The following is a 21,892-nucleotide window of genomic DNA, read 5'->3' as shown; positions in this document are numbered from 1 at the left end:
GGCCAGGAACTTCACAGGGAAGAGTAAACGGAATAATTATAAATGTCAATGTCCTGGGCTGGAGAGATGGCTTAGTGGTTAAGCGCTTGCCTGTGAAGCCTAAGGACCATGGTTCAAGGCTTGATTCCCCAGGACCCATGTTAGCCATATGCACAAGGTGGTGCACACATCTGGAGTTTGTTTTCAGTGGCTGGAGGCCCTGGTGCATCCATTCTCCCTTTCTCCCTTCTCCTTCTCCCCTGCCCCCCCCCCCCCGCCTCTTTCTGCCTCGGTCTGTCGCTCTCAAATAAATAAAAATTTAAAAAATTTAAAAATATCAATGTCCTGAGAACATGGGGTACATTGAGGTCTGGCTTTGTGCATGTGCCAGTGAACTGAAGGAAGGAATATTATAGGGCTAGTTTCCTAATAAAACTGACTTGTTTGTTTGTTGAGGTAGGGTTTCACTCTAGCTCAGGCTGACCTGGAATTCACTATGTAGTCTCAGCGTGACCTTGAATTCATGGTGATCCTACCTCTGCCTCCCGAGTGCTAGGACTAAAGGCGTGCGCCACCACGCCCGGCAAAACTGACTTTTAAGGAAAGACCTGGGGGAAAAAAAATTGGAGCTAGCTGGGGAAAGGAGTTGAGATGGGAAAAGGAAAGGGGTTTTAGGGAAATCTGAGATTAAAAAATATATATACTAAATGTGGTATGTTTAAGGAAGTAAAAATAACAAAGATGAGGAGGGAAGGGCCAGACAGGGAGAGGGAGGATTTACATTAGGGTGTATGGCTTTACCTGGCAAGTCTGGGAAGAACCACATGACTAGACTTGGGCCTCTGAAAGCCCCACTGTGAGGCAGAGAGACAGCAGACAGGAAGGAGCATGCAGTAGATGAGCTAGCTGAGAATGACATAACGTAAGGGTTGCAGAAAAATAGATGATGACTTGGAAGAAATTGAGAAGATAAACTATATGGGACATGGAGTCAGCAGGGAGGACCAAGGAGGGGGAGTTATCAATGACAACTTTTCAGATTCAGGCTTATAGGGAGGCCATCTACAAAATGAAGATGACCTTGTCATCTTCCTGGCCACATAAAGCCTCTGGGAGATGACGTTCTTCCTCTATAAAATGGAAGTAACCATACCACCGACTTGAGAGTTCTTTAGAGGCATATTCGCATGCCTCTGTGCGGCTTAAAGTCTGGCCCCAAGCAGAAGGTGAGGAACAGGGATGTCTGCAGCACTAGCTGAACTCCTTCCCAGATACCTGACCCAGTCCTGGGAGTTTTTTTTTTTTAATTTTTATTTATTTGAGAGTGACAGACACAGAGAGAAAGACAGATAGAGGGAGAGAGAGAGAATGGGCGCGCCAGGGCTTCCAGCCTCTGCAAACGAACTCCAGACGCGTGCGCCCCCTTGTGCATCTGGCTAACGTGGGACCTGGAGAACTGAGCCTTGAACCGGGAGTCCTTAGGCTTCACAGGCAAGTGCTTAACCGCTAAGCCATCTCTCCAGCCCGTCCTGGGAGTTTTAACTCCTACTCCCTCCTCAGCCCAGCCAAACTCTAACTTTTCCTCCAAATTTCACCCTAGCATCCATACAGAACATGGAAATGGTTTTGTGGGGGGTTAGAGGTATGGTTTTGCTGTAGCCCAGGCTGACGTGGAATTCACTATGTATTCACAGGCTAGCTTTGAACTCACGGTGATCCTCCTACCTCTGCCTCCTGAGTGCTGGGATTAAAGGCGTGCGCCACCACACTTGACCCATTTTTTTTTTTTTTGAGGTAAGATTTCACTTTAGCCCAGGATGACCTGGGTGTCACTCTGTGGTCCCAGGCTGGCCTCAAGCTCATGGGGATTCTCCCACCTCTGCCCCCGAGTATTGGGATTAAAGGCGTGTACTACCATACCTATCTTGAATTCAAAACTTTGAAAAAGGGGGCTCGGGAGCTTGCTCAGCAGTTAAGATGCTTGCCTGCAAAGCTTAACAACCCAGGTTCAATTCCCCAGTACTCATATAAAGCCAGAGGCACAAAGTGAGCATATGTCTGAAGTTCTTTTATAGAAACTGAAGGCAATCTCACACCTATTCTCTCTGTCTGTCTCTCTTCTGTTTGCAAATAAGCAAATATTAAAAAGGGGGCTGGAAGCTAGGCAGGGTGGTGCACACCTTTAATCCCAGCACTCGGGAGGCAGAGGTAGGAGGGTCACTGAGTTCGAGGCCACCCTGAGACTACATAGTGAATTCCAGGTCAGCCTGGGCCAGAGTGAAACCCTACCTAAAAAAATAAAGAAAAAAGGGAGGGGGAGGGCTAGAGAAATGGCTTAGCAGTTAAGGTGCTTGCCTGTGAAGCCTAAGGACCCAGGCTTGACTTCCCAGAGCCCATGTAAGCGAGATGCACAAGGTGGCACATGTGTGGAGTTTGTTTGCAGGGCCTAAGGCTCTGGAGCACCAATTCTCCCCATCTTTCTCCACATGCATGTGTGTGCTCTGTGCCTCTTTTTCTCTTTCTCTCAAATAAATAAATAATTTCTTTTTAATTTTTCTAAGTGTACTCTTTTCTTTTTTGTTAGTTTGTTTCTATTTATTTGAGAGTGACAGACAGAAAGAGAGAGAGAATGGGCACCCAGGGCTTCCAGCCACTGCAAACAAACTCCAGATGCATGTGTCCCCTTGTGCATGTGGCTAACATGGGTCCTAGGGAATCAAGCCTCAAACCGGGGTCCTTAGGCTTCACAGGCAAGCGCTTAACTGCTAAGGCATCTCTCCAACCGTAAATAATTTTTTTTAAAAGCTGAAGGAGAAGACAGCAGGAACCAGCTGAGCAGCTCCTAAAGAAGACCAATGGGACAAGCTACACAGCTTGGGTACAATTTTTTAGGCACCCTTCACAGCCTCCCCTCTCCCAACTGGCAGTGCAGACAATCCCTGGGGATCTGGGAAGAGAACTCAGTGACACAGCATCCAGCACAGCTGATCAGAACAGTGAATCCACCGACTTACTCTGTCTAGACAAGCTGAAAGCACAGTAAAGAGGGAACCAAGCAGGCATCCAAAATAGGTGACTGAAGTCATTCCAAAAGGTAATGGCCTACTTACACTGGGTCACCATCTGCCACAAAGCCTGGTATATAGTCCTGCTCTGGAAGTACTAATCACACCTTCCATGTCAGGGAAGGTTGTGTGGTAGAGATGATTGATAGTCGGCTTTACCAATCTTAAATATGTTTTATTTTGGGGTTGTCTTTTGCTGCTTCCTGACTTGCAGTGCTTTTGTCTGTTTGGCTTGCCTCAAAAAAATAAAAATAAAGAGAGTCTTGGGATGAAGAGAGTGGCTCAGCAGTTAAGGCACTTGCCTGCGAAGTCCAAGGATCCAGGTTTGATTCCCCGGTACCCATGTAAGCCAGATGCACAAGGGGGTACATGTATCTGGAGTTCATTTGCAGTGGCTAGAGGCCCTGGCATGCCCATTCTCTCTCTCAATGAAATAAAATATTCTTTTTTTTTTTTTTCAATTTTAGAGAGAGAGGGAAAATGGGCCGGCCAGGGCCTTAGCCACTGCAATCAAACTCCAGATGCTTGTGCCACCTAGTGGGCACGTGCATCCTTGTGTTTGTCTCACCTTTGTGAACATGGCTTAAGCACATGGAGAGTTGAACATGGGTCCTTAGGCTTTTTGGGTTGGAGAGATGGCTTAGTGGTTAAGGCGCTTGCATGCAAAGCCTAAGGACCCAGGTTCAATTCCCCAGGACCCACATACGCCAGATACACAAGGGGGTGCATGGATCTGGAGTTTGTCTGCAGTGGCTGGAGGTCCTGGAACACCCATATTCATTCTCCCTCCCCCCATATCTGAATTAAATATATAAAGAAAAAAAATTGATCAAAGCCTTCTCAGCATGTAAACAAAGGGATGTCTCTACTGACCAGCTTTCTAGGGCTTTGTCTATGGTTCTGGGTCACCAGCTAACTGGGAGACCAGCGTCCTAGGCCATTGCTGTAATGTGGAACTTTTGGGGGCTGTGCTGGTGGTGACACATCATACGTGAGCTTCTGGGGCAGCAATGTGTCCCATGCAAGGCTTGTCATTAGCAGTCTCGGTGAGCAGGCATCTAGAACCATCTTCAGGATTGCCCTGACCCAGCCACCCTAGATACTTCCAAACTGCAGTGAGCTCCTTGCTTTATCTGTCCCAGTACTCCATAGGCAGCACTGAAAACCACACACAACAAACATTTCAAAAAAATAAGTATTTTTTTATTGTCTTAGATGCAAATTTTAAAAATGCATTGTAGTGTTGGATACAGCTGGTAGAAACGTGCTTGTCAACAGCAGGGCACCAGAGGGTCAGGCTCAGGGTAAGTGGGCCTCTGGAGAAATCCACTCTAGCCTGGCTCCTTAAAGGAGCCCTGCTACACCATCACCGATGGGCACAGCAGAAATGATTAGCGTGTACACAATACTGAAACCTGGAGGACAGGCTGTTTCAGCCATGGTGAACAAGCAACAGAGCCTTCTTTTCCTTCATGGGGGAGAAGATTCAGAGAAGAGGGTGCTGGGCTCTCCCAGGAGGGACACACCTAGTTGAGAGTATGCCTCAGCTGAGCTCATCAGACTTTTTTTTTACCTGTAGGATGTAAACTAGGAAATGTATAAAACTTTAGTGTCTCCGGCCTTTTCACGATTTCTACTCTCAAGAACACCAGGTCCTATTAAGAAACCCTACTCCAAGTCCCTACACTCAAGGTTACTATCGTGGAACCAAAGTTTGGCTGGGAGACAGAGGTGAATTCTGCTAAATAAGCGCAAGGGAATTTTACAAAAATAAAATCCCAGGCAGTAAACACTCACACACATACATGTTAACATTCATTGTGAAAAGTTCCCTTTTCTTTTTCAAGGGTTGTGTCTTGCAATCCCTGACAAGCAGCTAGTCTTGCCTAGCAAGCAGGGAAGGCCTGGTCCTCACAGACAGCTGGTGGCTAACCCGTGTGTCCTTGCCTTCCTTTGGGGAGGCACAGGGATGGGAACTGTGTTTCCAAAGGCTTCTCCCACATCACTGGTGTCTCCTACCAGCCGCTCACATGCCCTGAGGGTGACCCTCAGATCCAAAACTTGCCAAGCAGAATCTGGCCAACATGCCTGCTAAGAGGACAAACCTCGAACATGCCATGAACCTCCTGCTCTTTCACTCCAGCCATGTAGACACGGTACATGTCCTCTGAAACACTCAGATATTGAAGGGACAGAGACCAAAGTCACATTCTTATGCAGCACTGGTGTCCTAGATGGCTGTCACACACCACAGCTTCCAAATCTTCTCTCCCATGGGACCACAAGACACTGCAAAGCCACACAGTATTTCATTTGTGCTGGAGCTTCCTGGGAAGTGAGGAAGAGATCCTTCCCAGACTGCTGGGAGGCTCCCAGTAGAAAAAGAGCTTTGAGGAGCCAGATGAGGATGAGAAAAGGACTTCTGAGAGCAGGGGGCAGGGGACATTCCAAGCCTGCTCATGCCAGAGCCAAGAAGAAAAAAGAATTGCACCCTGAGCGGAGGTCAGGTGGTCGGGGCGAGGGGGGTGGGCAGAAAGGCCCACAGTATTCCACACACCTTGGTGCCACCTACTACTGCACTCTGCTGGGGAGGGATTAGCATCCTGTGTACAACCTGGAGTCTGGGGGCCAAGTCCTCTAAGAGCCCAAGTGGACATTGCTCTCAGTCAGAACACAGAACCCTTTGGTAGTACTAGAGCTCCAAAAGGGGCCAGGGCAGGACCCAAGCATACAAAGGGGATGAGGTCAAGTCATAAGAGCATGCACTCTGTCTAACTGCTTCCAGCCTCCCACATGAGACTCAGCATGATGTCACAAGATGTCCATACCACAGCCTAAGCTGTTATCACTTCCCTTGTATTGCAAAAAAACCACTTGACTACGGTTAGCCTCTCCTGAGGGCGACAGCTGGTGTATAACCTGTCATCAACTCTCAGAAAGCCCCCCAGCCACAGGCACTCTGCCCTGTGACACCCCCCCACCCCCGACTCATAGTGAAAGAATGAGCAGAACGCAGGAAGCCGAGGGCGTGGGAAGACTTCACAGAAACGCTTGCAGAGATTTACCAGCTAGTCTTCTCAAGCTGATTTTTTTATTCTCCCAAATGCCAACATTTTGAAGTTCTTATATGAGAGTGGGGACAGGAATGGGGGTAAAAATAAATGTAAACAAATCCCAGCTGCATGGTGTGATCAGTGCCCAGTGGGGGCTCTGGCAGAATGGCCTCTATTGTTCTCAAGTGGTGGCCTGGGCACCCAGGACAAAGGTCAGAGACAGACTCATCAGGCAGGATTCTAAAACAAGAAAATTTCCCAGGCAAGAAACAATCTTGCCTGGAAGAGATAAAGCATTGTGGCCTCACAGCCATGACAAAGGTGAGCACCAGGAGAAACCAACCAAAGGCACGCACGCACGCACGCACACACACGCTCCCTTCTAGCTCATACAACCTAACAGCCCAAATGTCTGAGGAACAGTGATAATATTAATTCAGCCAAAGAGAGATAGGCCAGCAAAGCTAGCGGCCAATTTTCTATGCCTAAATGTTTACAAAAAAGGTTACTCCCCAGCAAAAGTGGGGAGAAACTAGGAGTCCTGGCTGCCCAGCCACAGCATCGCCTGTGTGTTACAAGGCGTACAAATGGGAGGGGCTGGGCTCCTCCACCAGTGTTTTGGTTTTTCCTTTGTTGCCTGGGGCAGTGGCCTTCACCTTCTGAAGGGTAATTTTACCTAGTCCTTGGGTTAGAAATGAGTCCAGATACCTTTCCCAGTAGAAATTGTAAGGATCAGCCTACATTCCTTATGCTCATCCCTCAGCCTGTAAACACATTTTAGGATAGAGTTGGGGGCTGGGGCAGGGCACCAAGCTATTTCCATACAGAGCAGAAATGCAGACAGGGGTGTGGGCAGTTGATCAGGGGTCCACAGTAGAGGTGGTGGTATGGCCAGCAGCCCTGATCCTTTCTTGAGAGCAACTCAGGCTGAGGTGGAATGGCTGCTCCTCCAGCCCGAGTTCTGCAGATCTCAAGCATCAGTGGGAGTTTCCAAACGGACTGGAACTTCAGGGGACAGCCTGTATTCCCTCTTTCCCTGGTCCCCTCAAGACAGGCAGCATGGTGAGAAGAGGGTAGGAGGACAGAGTCACCAGGAGAACAGAGTTTAAGAGAAAAGCCTTCTGGCTGCTCTAGATGTCACAGTGGGGTGGAAAAGCACACTCTTCCCAGGAGGAGGTGCAGTTAGCTAGGCTCCCTGAGAGCGCCCTGCCACCTGACAGAAGGCTGAGGATCAAGTGGCCCGTCTTTGCCCCTTCCAACTACACACAAGCATTAGGACACCTGACCTTCAGACACTTGAGCTCTCCTGCTTCCACTGGTCCAAATGTGAGCACAGACCTTTACTGACTAGCCTAGAGACACCAGAGGTAGCACTGAGGGCTGACTCCTGGCATCTTGTCTCTCTCCCCATAACACAGACAGAACAGACTTCGGGTATGGTGAAATCTTCAATCTGCAAACTGTCCTGGCTTGGAGCTCCCAGTTTAACTTCAGATAAGATGATCAGGCTGATGGCAGCCATGGAGTGTAACCTTCTGAAGACTAAAACCAAGAGTGGTGTGCCTGCCTCTCTGCACAGGCACTGGGCCAGGCCTCCAGCAACGTTGGCCGCATCACAGTGACTACCAGTCCTTCCTGGAGCTTCTGAGCCAGAAAAGCAGCTTCGTATTGCTTGTGCTTCCATCCTGTTCCATGGACTCCATGCATGATATGTGGCATGTGTGCCTGGGGGTCAGTGGAGAAGGTATGCCCTGCAAACCACATGGGCAAGAAGGCAGCCCTCCTCTGTGCACAGGCTGGAACAGTGGCCCAGACCCATCCATAAGGGCCAGGTGCCATCAGGGTTGTGAGAACTGAAGAGGTTCTACCTGGCCCTGAAGAGGCCAAAGAGCATGCAGGTGTCACCTGAGAAGCCCAGGTAGACAAGGCTAAGGCAGGGACTCAGAGGAGCTGTGCAGGAGGCTTCGCTTGCCTCCTTGTCCCATCTGTTTCCCTTGCTGGCCCAAGGCCCCACCAGGCCCCCAGCAGGACAGGACTAGAACAGCTGGTATTTCCCTTTGTCTGGACCACCCCCAAACAGGGGAGGGTTGGAGACTGAGGTTGCTGAGTGAGAGGTCACAGCAAGCGGTTCCCAAGACGGGCTATTGCTGTGGGCAGGCCCAGAACCTGCTTCAGACCTGAGCATGGCATCCTGACGGGCTTGGTGGGCCAGCAGAGTAAGGGCAGCATCAAGGCTCTGTGTCAGGAAGAGCAGGGAGGCCTCCAGGCATCTCATGCAGCCACATGCCAGCTAAGCTTAGGACTCCTCTGATCTCTTGCCAATCCTGATGACAGCCTCTGATGCCTGCTCTGGCAGCTGGGACGGGTCTGTCAGGATGGAGGTGGTGGTGCTCAGTTGTCGAAGAGTGCTCAGTACCACTGCAAGACATGGGCAATCAGCTTGGGACACAGACCCACAATGTGCAGCCCACAAGCTCCCCACGTGCAACCCTAACGGAGATTTCTAGGCATAAAGGATGACATCAGAGTCCAACTGCAGGGAGGAGCAATGGGTGCCCCACACTAAGACCCATTCTCACACTGCCTACGTGACCGCTCTCCAGTTCCCAGCAAGAGCTACGAGTAACCCAAGGATTCTAGGCTGTTTTTCTGCTAGAGAGTACACTCCATTTGTTTGTAACTTAGCTTCTATAATCTTTACATTTGGGAATAGCTGTTATATGAGTTAAACAAAACAAAATACTCAAATTTATCCAGGTGTGGTGGCATATGCCTTTAATCTCAGCACTTGGGAGGCAGAGGTAGGAGGATTGGCGTGAGTTCAAGTCCACCCTGAGACTACATAGTGAATTCATGGTCAGCCAGGCTAGAGTGAGACCCTACAGCGAAAAAAACAAAAAGCTCAAATTCATCTACAACAGTGTCTAGCAAACAGAAGACGGACCCCATACACACAGCGCTGTCCTCCCCATCCCACCTCGGGCACTACCAGCCTGACTGTGCAGTGGAGTCCGTGGTGTCCTAAGCACTATCTCCAGCTAAGGGCCTTCCTCACCAGGATGAGCTTGTATTTCCTACCCTGGTAATCAATGGGCACTCACTTGGTCTGAGGGTGGGCAGGGAGCAGTGCTGGTCCAGCCAGGACAAGACTGTCCGGTGCAGCTCCTCCAGGCTACTGGTAGACACCATCCCCTTGAAAGACTCAAACAGAGGCTTGATGATGACACTGAACTGTGGGACTTGGGTTAAGGAAAATTCATTGAAGAGGTCTAAGTAGTGTGCAGCTAAAGGAAGGAAAGGGTCACAGCTTGGCTCACCTGCTGACTTTCCTCAGAATAGGCAAGCAATTGCCACAAAGAACTAATCAGGGAGCGATAGGCTGAGAGATAGAGTAAGACCCTATCTCATAAAGCAAACAAACATAAAAAGCCAAGCATGCATACCATACAAGCCTGTAACCCCAACATTACAGAAAGAGTCAGGAGGTTAGCCTGTGCCACATAACAAGGGCCAGGCCATATTGGGCTAAAAACTGATTGAGACCCTGTGTCGAAAAGCAAACCAAGTTGTAGTGGAGCCTGCCTTTAATCACAGCACTTGGGAAGCTGAGGTAGGTGACTGTGAGGCCAGCTTGGGCTACATAGTGAGTTCTAGGTCAGCTTAGGCTAGAGTGCAACCCTGCTTCAAAGAAAACAAAAAAACAAAACCTATGCTCTCAGGTCCCAGGTCTGGGTTCCCGCGCAGACGGTGTGCGGGAGGGTGTGGCGGCACGGCATGGGGTCAGGACCTGAGGAGGTAATCGACCCAGCGTGCTCCACCTAGGCCCCGGCTGAAACCACAGAGGAACTGGGGAAATGAGCAAGAGCGCTGCCTTCTCGGTAAATCTGATATCATTACAAGGGTGAAAGGGAGAGACACTGAGTACACTCAACATTTACTAAACCAGAGATGCAGAGGCTCCAAAGAGCCCATCACTGAAGTAGACTTAAAATGCACCCAATATGACTCAGGGAATTTTGCAGAAGTGGGGGCAGAAATATTGTTAGAGCCACGAGTTGGGACATTATGCACAGAGACATTACCTCTCTCCCATAACTGACTGCTGCCCCCATAATGCATGACCCATAATCCTCATGGGGTTGACCTGCATCCCCAATGAGGAAGGTCTTTTCAGAAAAGGGGCAGGGAGGAGGGAAAGGATGGCACCAACATGTGTTGTTTACATACTAAATATGTCCTTATCTAATTAAAAAAAAACACCTGCAAATAAGCAAGCAAAATATAAACAGATAAACCTGCTGTCTGGCGCGCACACACACTCCCCTAACATGTCTCCTCTTTGCACACGACTATCTCTTCCAAATGACTAAGCTACGGTCTCATGCTTTAGTCTACCTGTCACACAAACCAACTCTCTCCCCAGCAGAGCAGAGGCTGGTGGGGACTAACCAGGTGAGAGTCAATCCATAAGAACCACCTGGAAGGCCGAGAATAGGGCAGATTTGCCCTAAACAGGTGCTGGTAGCTGGGTAGACACGCTTTACTGGGACTCCCAGGAGCAAGGGGCACAAAGGCAGGCAGAAGTTTGAAGGGACTGGCTTCAGTAGCCCTGGCTCTAGCTACTCAAGAGGCTGGAGCAGGAGGCTGCTTGAGCTCCATTAGCCTGGGCAACAAATCAGGTCTTTGCCACTCAGGAGAGTTCTGGGAACACTGGCTTCCAACTGTCACAGCAAGGTTGACCGTCCCTGTCACTACAGGGACTGAGCTGGCTGCCAGACTGTCAGGTGTGCCCTTCTTCCTACGTTGTTGCCTCTGCATCTCAAGGACCCGAGAGAAAAGCCTGCCACTGGCCTCCCTGGCTCTACCTGCAGAGCCCCAATGCAGCCACCCTAACCTGGAGAGCCAGCCAGAACCCTCTCTCCTCAGAGACAGAAACTAGAACTGCTGGTCCTGAACCACTGACAGTGTAAGAATCTTTCTACAGGCCCATGTGCACTGTCTGCTGCTTCAGTGTGTTGCCTAAAGAAGCAAAGAGTGAGAAGATCAAAGGATACAATCCAGAATTTCCAATTCTGCATGATCCGGCTCTTCACATATTCATCAAACATGTCTTTCATGTGATCAAAATTACACTGGGAGACAGAGACTCCTGTGGCCGGGAGCAACTGTTGGCAGGAGCTGAAACAACAGAAGGCATTGGGAAGCTCTGGAGCAGCTGGCGGTAGAGGAGGCCCCCAGGGAAGCAGACAGGCAATGCAGGTCTGTTGCTGGGCCACAGCCAGATAAGAAGAGGCCCATGACAGAAGAAAGACAAGCTACTGTTACAACAGAGACTGAGAAGGCCACAGAGAGCCTCTAGAAAGTGGGAATGCCTGAGGCTGCGCACCCAGCCAGAACCTCACATGATGGTGGCGTTGAGTTCCTCAATCTCCTCCCGCAGCCGCCGGGCCTCCTCCTGCATCTGGATTCGCTCCTGCTGCAGCTTAGTGATGTACTCCACAGTCTTCTGCAGCGTGATGGCATGGCTGGTCTGTGGAGGGCAGGAGGCTCAGAGGTGGCAGCTCCTGGCAAGCCAGAGGCACACTGCAAAGATGTGCTGTCACCTCCACCCAGTGCTCTCAGACAACTTACCAGCTTAGAATTACTGGAGATCAAACTATTCAGGGTGTTAAAGCCCATCTTGATGTTGAAGCGTCTTTTCTGTTCAGCTGAGATATGCTTCATCTGCCGGTTCTGTTGGGGAAAATACAGGCCAGGGCCCTGGGCACTCAACTGCATCCCAGCTTACTGCCCAACCCAGTGCTGAGCACTAGAATAGCCAGCCCCGGGACACATGGCAGGCAGGGGTTGGAGAGCTACGCAGGAAGCGGGGAAGACAAGCGCCCGTACAGAGCCTCTAAAAGGCCTTCACCATCCCGGGCTAGTTGGTGGGACAGGCAACAGCAGACAATTCAACCTCACAGTCTCTGGAGCTGCCCCAGCCTTGTATGACACCAGTCAGCCTGTAGCGGTCCTTCCTGATGGACACAGCTGTTCCTGAGTCCCCCAGTGCATTGTCCCTTCCCTTTCCATTCCACCAAAGGAATCAAGGCCCATGACAGGTAAGACATACCTTTAATGCAGCCACATTTTTTAGGTCTGATTTCCCTGAGCAGTTGTTCTGGGGAGATTGAGGACTGGGGCTTTGTTCTGATGGGCACGGAGAGGCCTGCCCTGAGTTGGGGCAGTCACAACCTGAAAAGAAAAGACTCTTCACAGGGCAGAACTTGCAAAGGAGACAGGCTGTCCTGCCCTAGCCTCACAGCAGTCCTTACACTTGGAAGCTTACTTTTAACCATCCTAGAGGAAACACTGGAGAAGCCCTTACCCATGGCCCAAAGTGAAGTACCCCTAGCTGGGGCAAGGCCGGAAGTTAGATGTAAAGAGGGAATGTGGCCTGACCCCTGCTCAGTCCCAGATCTTAATCAAGCAAATAGCAGTCATCAATCAGAGGGGAGGTTGTACTACAGACACTGTACCCCAAAATGCTACACTGAGGCAGCCAAAGGTCTCTTAACCTATGTGCTTAGCACACTGGCTTCTGCTTTATTTTCATTCTTTAAAGTCTATATATACTTGTTCTTGTTACCTTACCTACTCCCTGAAAATGTTAAATTAACAAATTGCCACTGCCAAGCTGGAGAGATGGCTTGACAGTTAAGGCACTTGTCTCCAAAGCCAAAGGACCCAGCTTCGATTCCCCAGGACCCACATAAGCCAGATATACAAAGTGGTGCATGCATCTGGAGTTCATTTGCACCCATTCATGTGCGTGCGTGCACGCTCTCTCTCTCTTTTTCTCAAATAATAAATAAATAAACATATTTTAAAAATACCACTGCCATTTGACCTGCACAAAACATCACGAGCATTGCTCTAAACCTTCACAGGCCTATTCCTGTCTCTTTGAGAACCACTTTCCAGGTCCCATTTAAACCTTACTATAACAAATAGCACAAGTTAATTTCTTCTCTTCTACATTACTGTCAGGCTCAGATGCTATGTGGTCCCACAGGGAGCCATGCCCCTTTCCCTGGAGTATTTTAGGAACTCATGACCCTCTTGAATTTTTTTTTTAAATCTCTCCCAATTAGAGTCATTGTTCTTCAAAGCTAACAAGTCCAATCCCTGTCAGTGAAACCCTTCTTTGTTCAAGTCTTCCTAGAAAGAAGTTCCTGAAGTAGGTATGTTGTGGTTTTTAGTTAAGAAAAGCAGGTGCTGGGGTGGACCTCAGCGGCAGAGCGCTTGCCCAGCGCACGACACTGGTGGGAAGGAGCCCAAGTTCTACCTCCAAGCCTAGCATCAAAAGCACAGGACCCTAGCTCTGACCTGCTGACTCCGATGACACTGGGCAAACAAAGCACTGCTCCAGCTGTCAAGTTGTAAGACACTGAAATGACCTCCAATTTGTAGTGCTTGGCAACCATGAGGGATGCCCATGCTGACACTGGGACAAGCCTGCTGGCTTCATGTCTCTAGCGACTCCAGGCTCTTCTTGACTGCTGAAAAGAACTCTTTAGTCCTCTTTCTGGATAGAACTGGCAGGTGAGCCAGGTCTTGTGAGAAGTGTGGCCTCTTCAGTCCACCAGCTGCCTACGTATGTTGTGACGTACTTGCCACGTCTCAATGCAGCTCTGCTAGTGCTGCTACTGTCACTGCCACACGGCACCACCAGCTATCAGCAGGCTGGAGGCTCTGCAGGCCCAGGCTTTATTCTGTGCGCCTGTGCGCTGCCACCCCAAACCACTGCAGGCTGCTTTATTTCCCTCATGAAGTTCCAAATGCCCAGCTCTGGTTACCACTCACTGGACCCTGTCGCAGGGACTTGAGGACTGTTCCCATGCAGTGAGACTTGCTCATCCTTCACCAGGGAGTCTTGTGCTGTGCTTGGAGAAAAGAGTCGGGAGACAGGGGCGGGCTGGCTGCTTGTGCTGTGGCCGAGGTCTGTCACCAGGATGTCACTATGAAACTCTTTGATTCCAGGAGCCTGTGGTGACATGGGGAAGAGAGGACATCTACCACGGATGCACAGTAGAACAGATCAGTTTCAGTGGATGAGGGTCTCCCAAACACAAGCCACTCTAGGGTGGTAAGGACAATGCAGGTCTGCCCCAGGCACTCCTCACCCTGGCAATAGCAGCAGGAGTGATAACCACATTGGACTGGGACACCGTAGATGCCAATATCCCTTCTCTCTTCAGAGAGGCTGACGTCATGATCACCGTTTGTGGTTGGCCTGAAAAAGGATGGCAGAGGGTGAGGTCCTGACTCTGCAGAGGTCTTGCTGCTACTGACAAAGCTGTGGAACTGTAGACCGCCAAGCAACACACTCCGGTCTCTGCTGCTGATGCACCGGGCTTTGTAACGAGGCCCCCAGGGGACAACCTTGGGTGCTGTTCCTCATGAACATTTTCCATACACACTATTTATTTATTTATTTATTTTTGAGACGGGGTCTCTCAGTGGCCTGAAGCTTGTCAGTTAGGCTAGGCTGGCAGTCCAGTGAACCTGAGGTATCCTCCTATTTCTCCCTTCCCAGTGTTTGGATTACAAGTGCACACCACCACGCCTAGCATTTTTACATGGGTTTTGGGGCTGAACTCAGGCTTGTAAGGTAAGCACTTTACTGACTGAGGTATCGTCTCAGCCTCCTGATGGCTGATTTTTACATTATCTTACTTATTTATTTGAGAGAGAGAAAGAGAGAGAGATGGAGAATATCGGCATGCCAGAGCCTCTTGCCACTACAAACAAAGTTCAGATGCTGGTACCACTTTCTGCATCTGGACCTGCATCATTACTGGGGAACTGAACCCAGGTTGACAGGCTTTGCAAGCCATTTCCCCATCTCTGCTCTTTTCTTCTTTTTTATTTTTTTAACTTTTTAAACGTTTATTTATTTACTTGAAAGAGAGAAAGAGAGGGCAGAGGCAGATAAGAGAGAATGGGTACGCCAGGGCCTCCAGCCATGGCCGCGGATGAACTTGTTCCATGTGCCACCTTGTTGTGCACCTGGCTTTACACAGGTACTGAGGAACTGAACTGGGGTCCCTAAGTTTTTCAGGCAAGCACCTTAATAGCTGAGCCACCTCTCTGGCTACTTTTTTGGGGGGGTGGAGGAGGGAGTAGATTTGAGGTAGGATCTCACTCTAGCCCAGGCTGACCTGGAATTCACTATACAGTTTCAGGTTGGCCTCAAACTCACAGCAGTCCTCCTACCTCTGCCTCCAGAGTGCTGGGATTAAAAGTGTTTGCCACCATAACTGGTACAAGGTTATTTCAAATAAAAGGGGGAGGGGCTGAAGAGATGGCTTGGTGGTTAAGGTGAATGTCTGTGAAGCTAAGGACCCACATTTGGCTCTCCAGATCCTATGTAAGCCAGATGCACAAAGGTGAGGCAAGTGCAAGGTCACACATGTCCAGTAGGTGGTTCAAGCGTCTGGAGTTACATTGCAGTGCTAAGGCCCTCAACTGCCCATTCTCTCTCTCTCTCTCTCTCTCTCTAAAATAAAAAATAGAAGAACTTTATTCATTTATTTGAAAGAAAGAGAGAGAGAGAGAGAGGCAAAGAGAGGAAGAGAGAATGGGCACGCCAGAGCCCTCAGCCACTGGAAACAAACTCCAGACACGTGCACCACCTTATACATCTGGCTTACATGGGTCCTGGGGAATCAAACCTGGGTCCTTTGGATTTGCAGACAAGCACCATAACCACTAAGCCATCCTTCCACCCCACAAAGTTAATTTTTAAAAGCTACAGACTTGGGGACTGGAGACATGGCTTGCAAAGCCTGATGGCCTGAGTTCTATTCCTCAGTATCCATGTAAATCCAGATGCACAAAGTGATGCATGTGTCTAGAGTTGGACTAGGCCCTGGGGTGCCCATCCTCCCTCCCTCCTTTCTTCTTTTTCTCTGTTTACAAATAAAAAAAAAAAAACTTTTAAAAGTTACAGACTAAGCCGGGCGTGGTGGCGCACGCCTTTAATCCCAGCACTCGGGAGGCAGAGGTAGGAGGATCGCCGAGAGTTCGAGGCCACCCTGAGACTACATAGTGAATTCCAGGTCAGCCTGAGCCAGAGTGAGACCCTAACTCGAAAAAACAAAAAAAAACAAAAAAAAAAAAAAAAAAAAGTTACAGACTAGAAAATAAGGAAGATTATATACATAAATTACCCATGGTATTCCTGCTTCATTGAAGGGGGAGGGTATCATGAGTTCAAAGCCTTTGTGACAAACATGCTTTCCTGGGAAATTACATGTTGCTTACCCTGTAGGACTCACCTGGAGGAAGACGAGCGTTCTTCAACACCAAGGACACAGGCTCTGGTTTAGGAGCAGGCACTATTTTGGGGGGCTGCTTGGGCCTCCCTCCAGTCAAGGACACAGGTTTGGGGTGGACAAAAGTTAAACAAGGTTGGGGAGGCCCAACAGCTGGTAGTCGAGGGACAGGTGACAGCTCTAGGCCACAGGGGGATGGCGAGGGGGTAGGTTGGCGAGCTGTGATCACAAGGCCCTGGCACTGGCTGAATGTGGTGGCAGAAGCATCATGGGTGAGGGTGGCAGAGGCTGTATGGGTGATGACAGGGAGGGATTTGCCAACTCCAGCAAACTTCTGTGGCTGTAGGAACGCTGGTGGAGTTGGGGGGTTCAGAGCAGTGGCAGGAGGAGAAACTACAGGTAATGCAGTTGGGACAGGTGCTGGAGCAGGTCCAGGGGAGAGCACGGACATGGTGAAGACAGGGAGGAAGGACTGTGGGATGTTCAGTGGTGGCTCAGGGGGACCAAAGTCCATCGTCTGGATAAAAGCATCCCCAGTCTGGGAAGCACGTTCACAGCCCTGCCCATCTGCAGGCTCCAGGGAAGGAGCTGCAGAGGATGCAATGAGGCTGTCAGGAAGGTTCACACTGGGCAGAGCTGTAGTTGGCAGGATGCTCCCCTGAGAAAGGTAAAGAGAAATTAGGAAACAAGACCAGGATTAGATGACCACTTTCACTATTTAGCACTGCTTTAACAAAGCCCAACTTTGGATGTTGGGGTTGAGGGATTAAGGAACAGGGCTATCACTGAGGAGGTAGGAAATGGCTATGTGTTCCCTGAGTCTTATTTCCATTAGGAACTGAAGGATAACAATGAGCTCTGACAAAGCAGTAGTCTCCACAAAGTTGGACACAGCCTGGGAATATCTGGTTTCTAGAGTCCAGTAGGGGTGTCTTCACGGCCTCTGCCATCTTCTGTTACAGAGCAGAGGCAGCCTGTACTGCAGCTGCTCAGGGGCTCCCCAAGCACAGCTTCAGGTATCACCTTCTTGTCAAGACAGCTCTTCCTAAGGGAAAGCTAAGAGGAATCAAGAGTGTAGATGTCAGTCTCTACACAAGTAATTCTTCCCTGAGGCAGGTGGAGATGGTGCCAGGTTACTGAGGCTAACTGGATATGGCACCAGCCTGAGAGCTTCCCCAGGGCACAGAATGGTACCTCACTTAGCTGTTAGCCCTAGCATCTGCAATACTGCAAGTAAAATGTCAGAGTAACCTACAGAACTTACTGTTTGTTTGTTTGTTTGTTTGTTTTTAGAGGCAGGTCTCACTTTAGTTCAGGCTGACCTGTAATTCACTCTGTAGTCTCAAGGTTGTTTTGAACTCATGATGATCCTCCTATCTCTGCCTCCCAAGTGCTGGAATTAAAGGTGTGTGCCACCACACCTGGCCATCTTAGAACTTATTTTTATTTTTTAGGTTTTTTTCAAGGTAGGGTCTCACTCTAGCCCAGGCTGACCTGGAATTCATTATGTAGTCTCAGGGTGGCCTTGAACTCACTGCAATCCTCCTACCTCTGCCTCTGGGATTAAAGGGGTCCACCACCATGCCTGGCCCTCTTAAAACTTACTTTTAATAGTGATCTATATTTTTCTTCTCTAATCCTGTTTTAATTGGTAAGAAAAGAGCTGGCTGCACACAAGTCACATGCAGCCTCCGATAAGAAGACAATTTTACTGATGCAGTCTTTCATTTCTCGGGGGCTGAAGGATACCTGCCACTACCCCAATTTCCTCTACCTGAGCAGATGGACTGTTGGTATCTTGGGTAGGTGCAGAGGCAGGTGCAGGTGGCATGGAACCAAAAATGGATCGGCTGGAAGAGAAGAGATCTGAAAAAGAACATGAGTGTCTTTTGAATTCCATAAATTCACCATTTCCTGGAATTATGGTAGAAATAAACAAGGGCCCAGCCTACCCAAGGAATGCCATGATCAGAGGGCACCCCCATTCCAAAACAGCTTTGTCTGTTAAAAGAGGGGTTGGTTAGGACCACACATGCTGGCTCTGAAATGCTGACAGATGTTGCAGGGCTCTGACAATGGCAGGGCACAAGGAGCTGACTTTCTGGGAGACAGCTGTGTCACACTGCCCTCTGCTGTCTAGACAGGGAACTGCTCACAGTCAGGGCCAAGTCAGGCTCCAGCAGGAAGAAAGCGTTCCAGGAATGCCAACTTCCTAACAGACAATGTTCAAAAAAATTTCCTAGGCCTTGCAGTTACTACAAAATAAAAAATAAATAAAATAATAATAAAAAATAAATACAAGGGGGATGAGTTCTAATGAGATGGTTCAGTAGTTAAAGGCATTTGCTTGCAAAGTCTGCCAACACAGGTTTTATTTTTTTCAAGATAGGGTCTTGTTCTAGCCTAGACTGACATGGAACTCACTCTGTAGTCCCAGGTTGGCCTCAAACTCATGGCAACCCTCCTATCTCTGCCTCCTGAGTGCTGGGATTAGAGACATGTGCCACATTGCCTGGCTTTAGCACAGGTTTAAACCCCAGCACCCACATAAAGAGGGGTGCAGAGTGGCACGTACATCTGGAATTCCTTTGCAGTGGCAAGAGATCCTGGTGCATGCATACATGCACATACACACACACACACTTTTTTTTTTTTTTTTACAGTTTTGTCTTCAGGGCTGGAGATATGACTCAGTGGTTGAGGCGCTTGCCTACAGAGCCTGGTGCCTTGGGTTTGATTCCTCAGTACCCACATAAAGCCAGATACACAAAGTGGCACATGCAGCTGAAGTTCATTCTCAGTGGCCAGAGGCCCTGATATGCTCATATTCTCTCTCTCTCTCCTTTCTCTGCTTGCAAATAAATAAAACATTTTTTTAAAAATTAAGAGCAAGCCGGGCATGGTGGTGCGCACCTTTAATCCCAGCATTCGGGAGGCAGAGGTAGGAGGATCGCCGTGAGTTTGAGGCCACCCTGAGACTCCACAGTGAATTCCAGGTCAGCCTGAGCTAGAGTGACCCTACTTCGAAAAAAAAAAAAAAAAACAATTAAAAAACAAAACTTTTGTCCTTAAAAAATTCCAAGCCAGGGATGGAGATAAGGCTTAGCAGTTAAGGTACTTGCCTGCAAAGCTAAAGGATGCTGGTTTGATTTCCTAGGACCCACATAAGCCAGAGGCACAAGGTAGTGCATGCATCTGGAGTTCGTTTGGCTAGAGGCCCTGACATGCCCATTCTCTCTCTCTCAAATAAGTAAATAAAGAATAATAAAATCTTTTAAAACAAATTCTATGCTAAGGCTGGGAAGATGGCTTGGTGATGAAAGGCACATGCTTACAAAGCCTGCCAGCCTAAGGTTTCAACTCACCCACCCATGTAGATGGATGGGCATTCATTAGCAATGGCAAGAGACTTAGACACATCCATATACGCACAGGAGAAAACACGCGCGCATGCATGCATGCACACATGCACGTGCAAAATAAATTTTAGAAAACATTCAAAACCCAGGGATTTGCTGCTCAGGATCCCTCCCAACTTGGGAGCTTTCTACTTTACTTTCTTTCCTAAAATAAATCTTGTTTAACTTAGGAGAAAAAAGTCTGCTGGGCATGGTGGCACAAGCCTTTAATCCCAACATTTGGGAGACAAAGGCAGGAGGATCACTGTGAGTTTGAGGCTAGTGTGAGACTACAGAGTGAATACCAGGTCAGTCTGGGCTAAAGCAAGACCCTACCTAAAAAAACAAACAACAACAAAAAAAAACCTAAGCCCTTCTCCATGTCCAAGCCCAAGCTCAACCTAACTAAACTACAAAGTTCAATGCCTGTCTAATGTAGGGCTAGACAAAGGAGATTGATCTGAGCACTATGCTCACTCTGCCCATCCTCACCCTGGAAAGGTTCAAAGGTGTCCATGAAGTCCAAATTGGGTTGCAAAGGAATCAGTCCTGGCTGGATCATGTCTGCATTTCCCAGATGTGCTGTAAGAATTAGAAGGGACAGGGGAAATGCTTTCATCTCCTCAAACAAGGTTGCAAGAACATAAAAAGCTCTAGAACAGATCTTCCTAGCGTTGTTCATTCTATGTTCCTCCAAAAACTAGAGGCAATGGCTGGGATTTCTATATTCTTGGGGGTTTGTGGCCAGTCTTTACACTCAGAAAGGAGGAAAGAAGGAAGGTCTTTACAAGACAGATAAGTGAAGCTGTGAACAGCTAATCAGACTAACCCTCCACTACCCCTCACCCTACACCCCTACCCATCCATACTCACATCCCCCCACCTGCCCCGGCTCTCATCTTCATCCACGGGCCCTTCCCTGAGGAGCCAGAACACTGAAGGCCTGCAGGAGGCAGGTAGTGCCCAGGAGTGCTCCAGAGACTAGGGCCGCAGCGTAGCCCTAGGCATTGGCACACAGCCCACACTGAAGAGAGTATCAGCAATATGAAAGGACTTCATGCCAGAGCCCTACTGCTATCTTCTCACAGTGGGACCCAGAAAGTAACAGTCATCCCAGTGAGATGCCACTTCTAGTCCTGAGCCACGAAATGCACGCAGTCTTTAGATAATGAGGCTGGCCAGTCCTTCTCCTCACCTCCGGCCTAGTCTAGATGAGTGACCAAAAGCAGTTCAGAGGTGCCCTAAAGTGAAGCCTGGCCTTACGATGAAGGAAGTCAGTTATACAAGAACAGAGGCCACACGTACCTATTTCCCGTGGGTTGGGCCAGGCCACTGGCTGGTGTGAAGAAAGTGTGGAAAAGAGTGTGTCACTGAATTCTGACATAAGCATGTCTGTGTCCAGCAGTGGGTCCTCCTCCATGGGGACTGGCGTCTTCCACCCGTCCCCATGTCTGTGCCAGTACAGCATGTCATCATCCTGCCAGCAACAGAGGAGAAGAAGTGAGCAGCAGTGAGGGCGGAGGCAATCCCTTCCTTCAGCTTCCCTAGCGGGGTGGCTGCTTCCTTGACCACTCGCAGGCCCTCCATGTGAGAAGAAGCTGGTCTGGTATTTGGCCCTCCACTGTAGGACTTGCTGGGGTATCTGCACTGCTGTGTCTTGTCAAGGTGGGCCTTTCACGCTCACTCACCTGGGCCAAGCTGGAAAGGTCCTCATCCTTGTGCTGTTGTAGCTGTGGATAAAGTGAGAAGAATGAGGCAGTCACTAAGGATGGGGGGTGGGGGTGGGGCAGGGAATAAGGCCCTAGCTTCACCTCCCTACATGTGAGTGAACTCTGGAACACCCACACCTTCCTCTAGGAAGCAGGTGAACAGTGAGGATCATGCTCTCCACTATGCCCAGGGTGTGGGCATAAAGGAGGAAACAGCCTTAGACACAGCTGAAAAACCAGGATACTGCTAGGTGATAAAATGCTGAGCCTGGCTTTTGCTCTCCATTCCTAGTAGGGCAGCTGTGGAACCCAAGACCTCAGGCCACATTCTGAATAAAGCTTCGGGCCCTTCCCTCCTCTACAGGAGCT

The 21,892-nt window shown here is 49.2% G+C and overlaps 1 protein-coding gene across 2 annotated transcripts in view; it reads right to left on the bottom strand.

Annotated features, from left to right (window-relative positions):
* Nucleotides 1-4,225: 4,225 nt before the first annotated feature.
* Nucleotides 4,226-21,892, bottom strand: part of LOC101612225 (MLX interacting protein) — an 83,519-nt gene continuing 65,852 nt past the window's right edge. For both annotated transcript variants that reach the window (XM_045132312.1, XM_045132313.1), the window contains exons 5-17: nt 21,503-21,544; nt 21,120-21,291; nt 20,307-20,396; nt 18,191-18,282; nt 16,420-17,074; nt 14,263-14,372; nt 13,943-14,123; nt 12,210-12,331; nt 11,729-11,830; nt 11,500-11,627; nt 11,152-11,275; nt 9,199-9,328; nt 4,226-8,515 (exon numbers count right to left, since the gene is read on the bottom strand). In XM_045132312.1, the coding sequence (XP_044988247.1) occupies nt 8,394-8,515; nt 9,199-9,328; nt 11,152-11,275; nt 11,500-11,627; nt 11,729-11,830; nt 12,210-12,331; nt 13,943-14,123; nt 14,263-14,372; nt 16,420-17,074; nt 18,191-18,282; nt 20,307-20,396; nt 21,120-21,291; nt 21,503-21,544 (2,070 nt within the window). In that variant the 3' untranslated portion in view covers nt 4,226-8,393. The remainder of the gene's footprint in view (nt 8,516-9,198; nt 9,329-11,151; nt 11,276-11,499; nt 11,628-11,728; nt 11,831-12,209; nt 12,332-13,942; nt 14,124-14,262; nt 14,373-16,419; nt 17,075-18,190; nt 18,283-20,306; nt 20,397-21,119; nt 21,292-21,502; nt 21,545-21,892) is intronic.

The sequence above is a fragment of the Jaculus jaculus genome, chromosome 13 (assembly GCF_020740685.1).
Source record: "Jaculus jaculus isolate mJacJac1 chromosome 13, mJacJac1.mat.Y.cur, whole genome shotgun sequence".
NCBI lineage: Eukaryota > Metazoa > Chordata > Mammalia > Rodentia > Dipodidae > Jaculus > Jaculus jaculus.
This window is presented reverse-complemented; position numbering and strand designations above follow the sequence as displayed.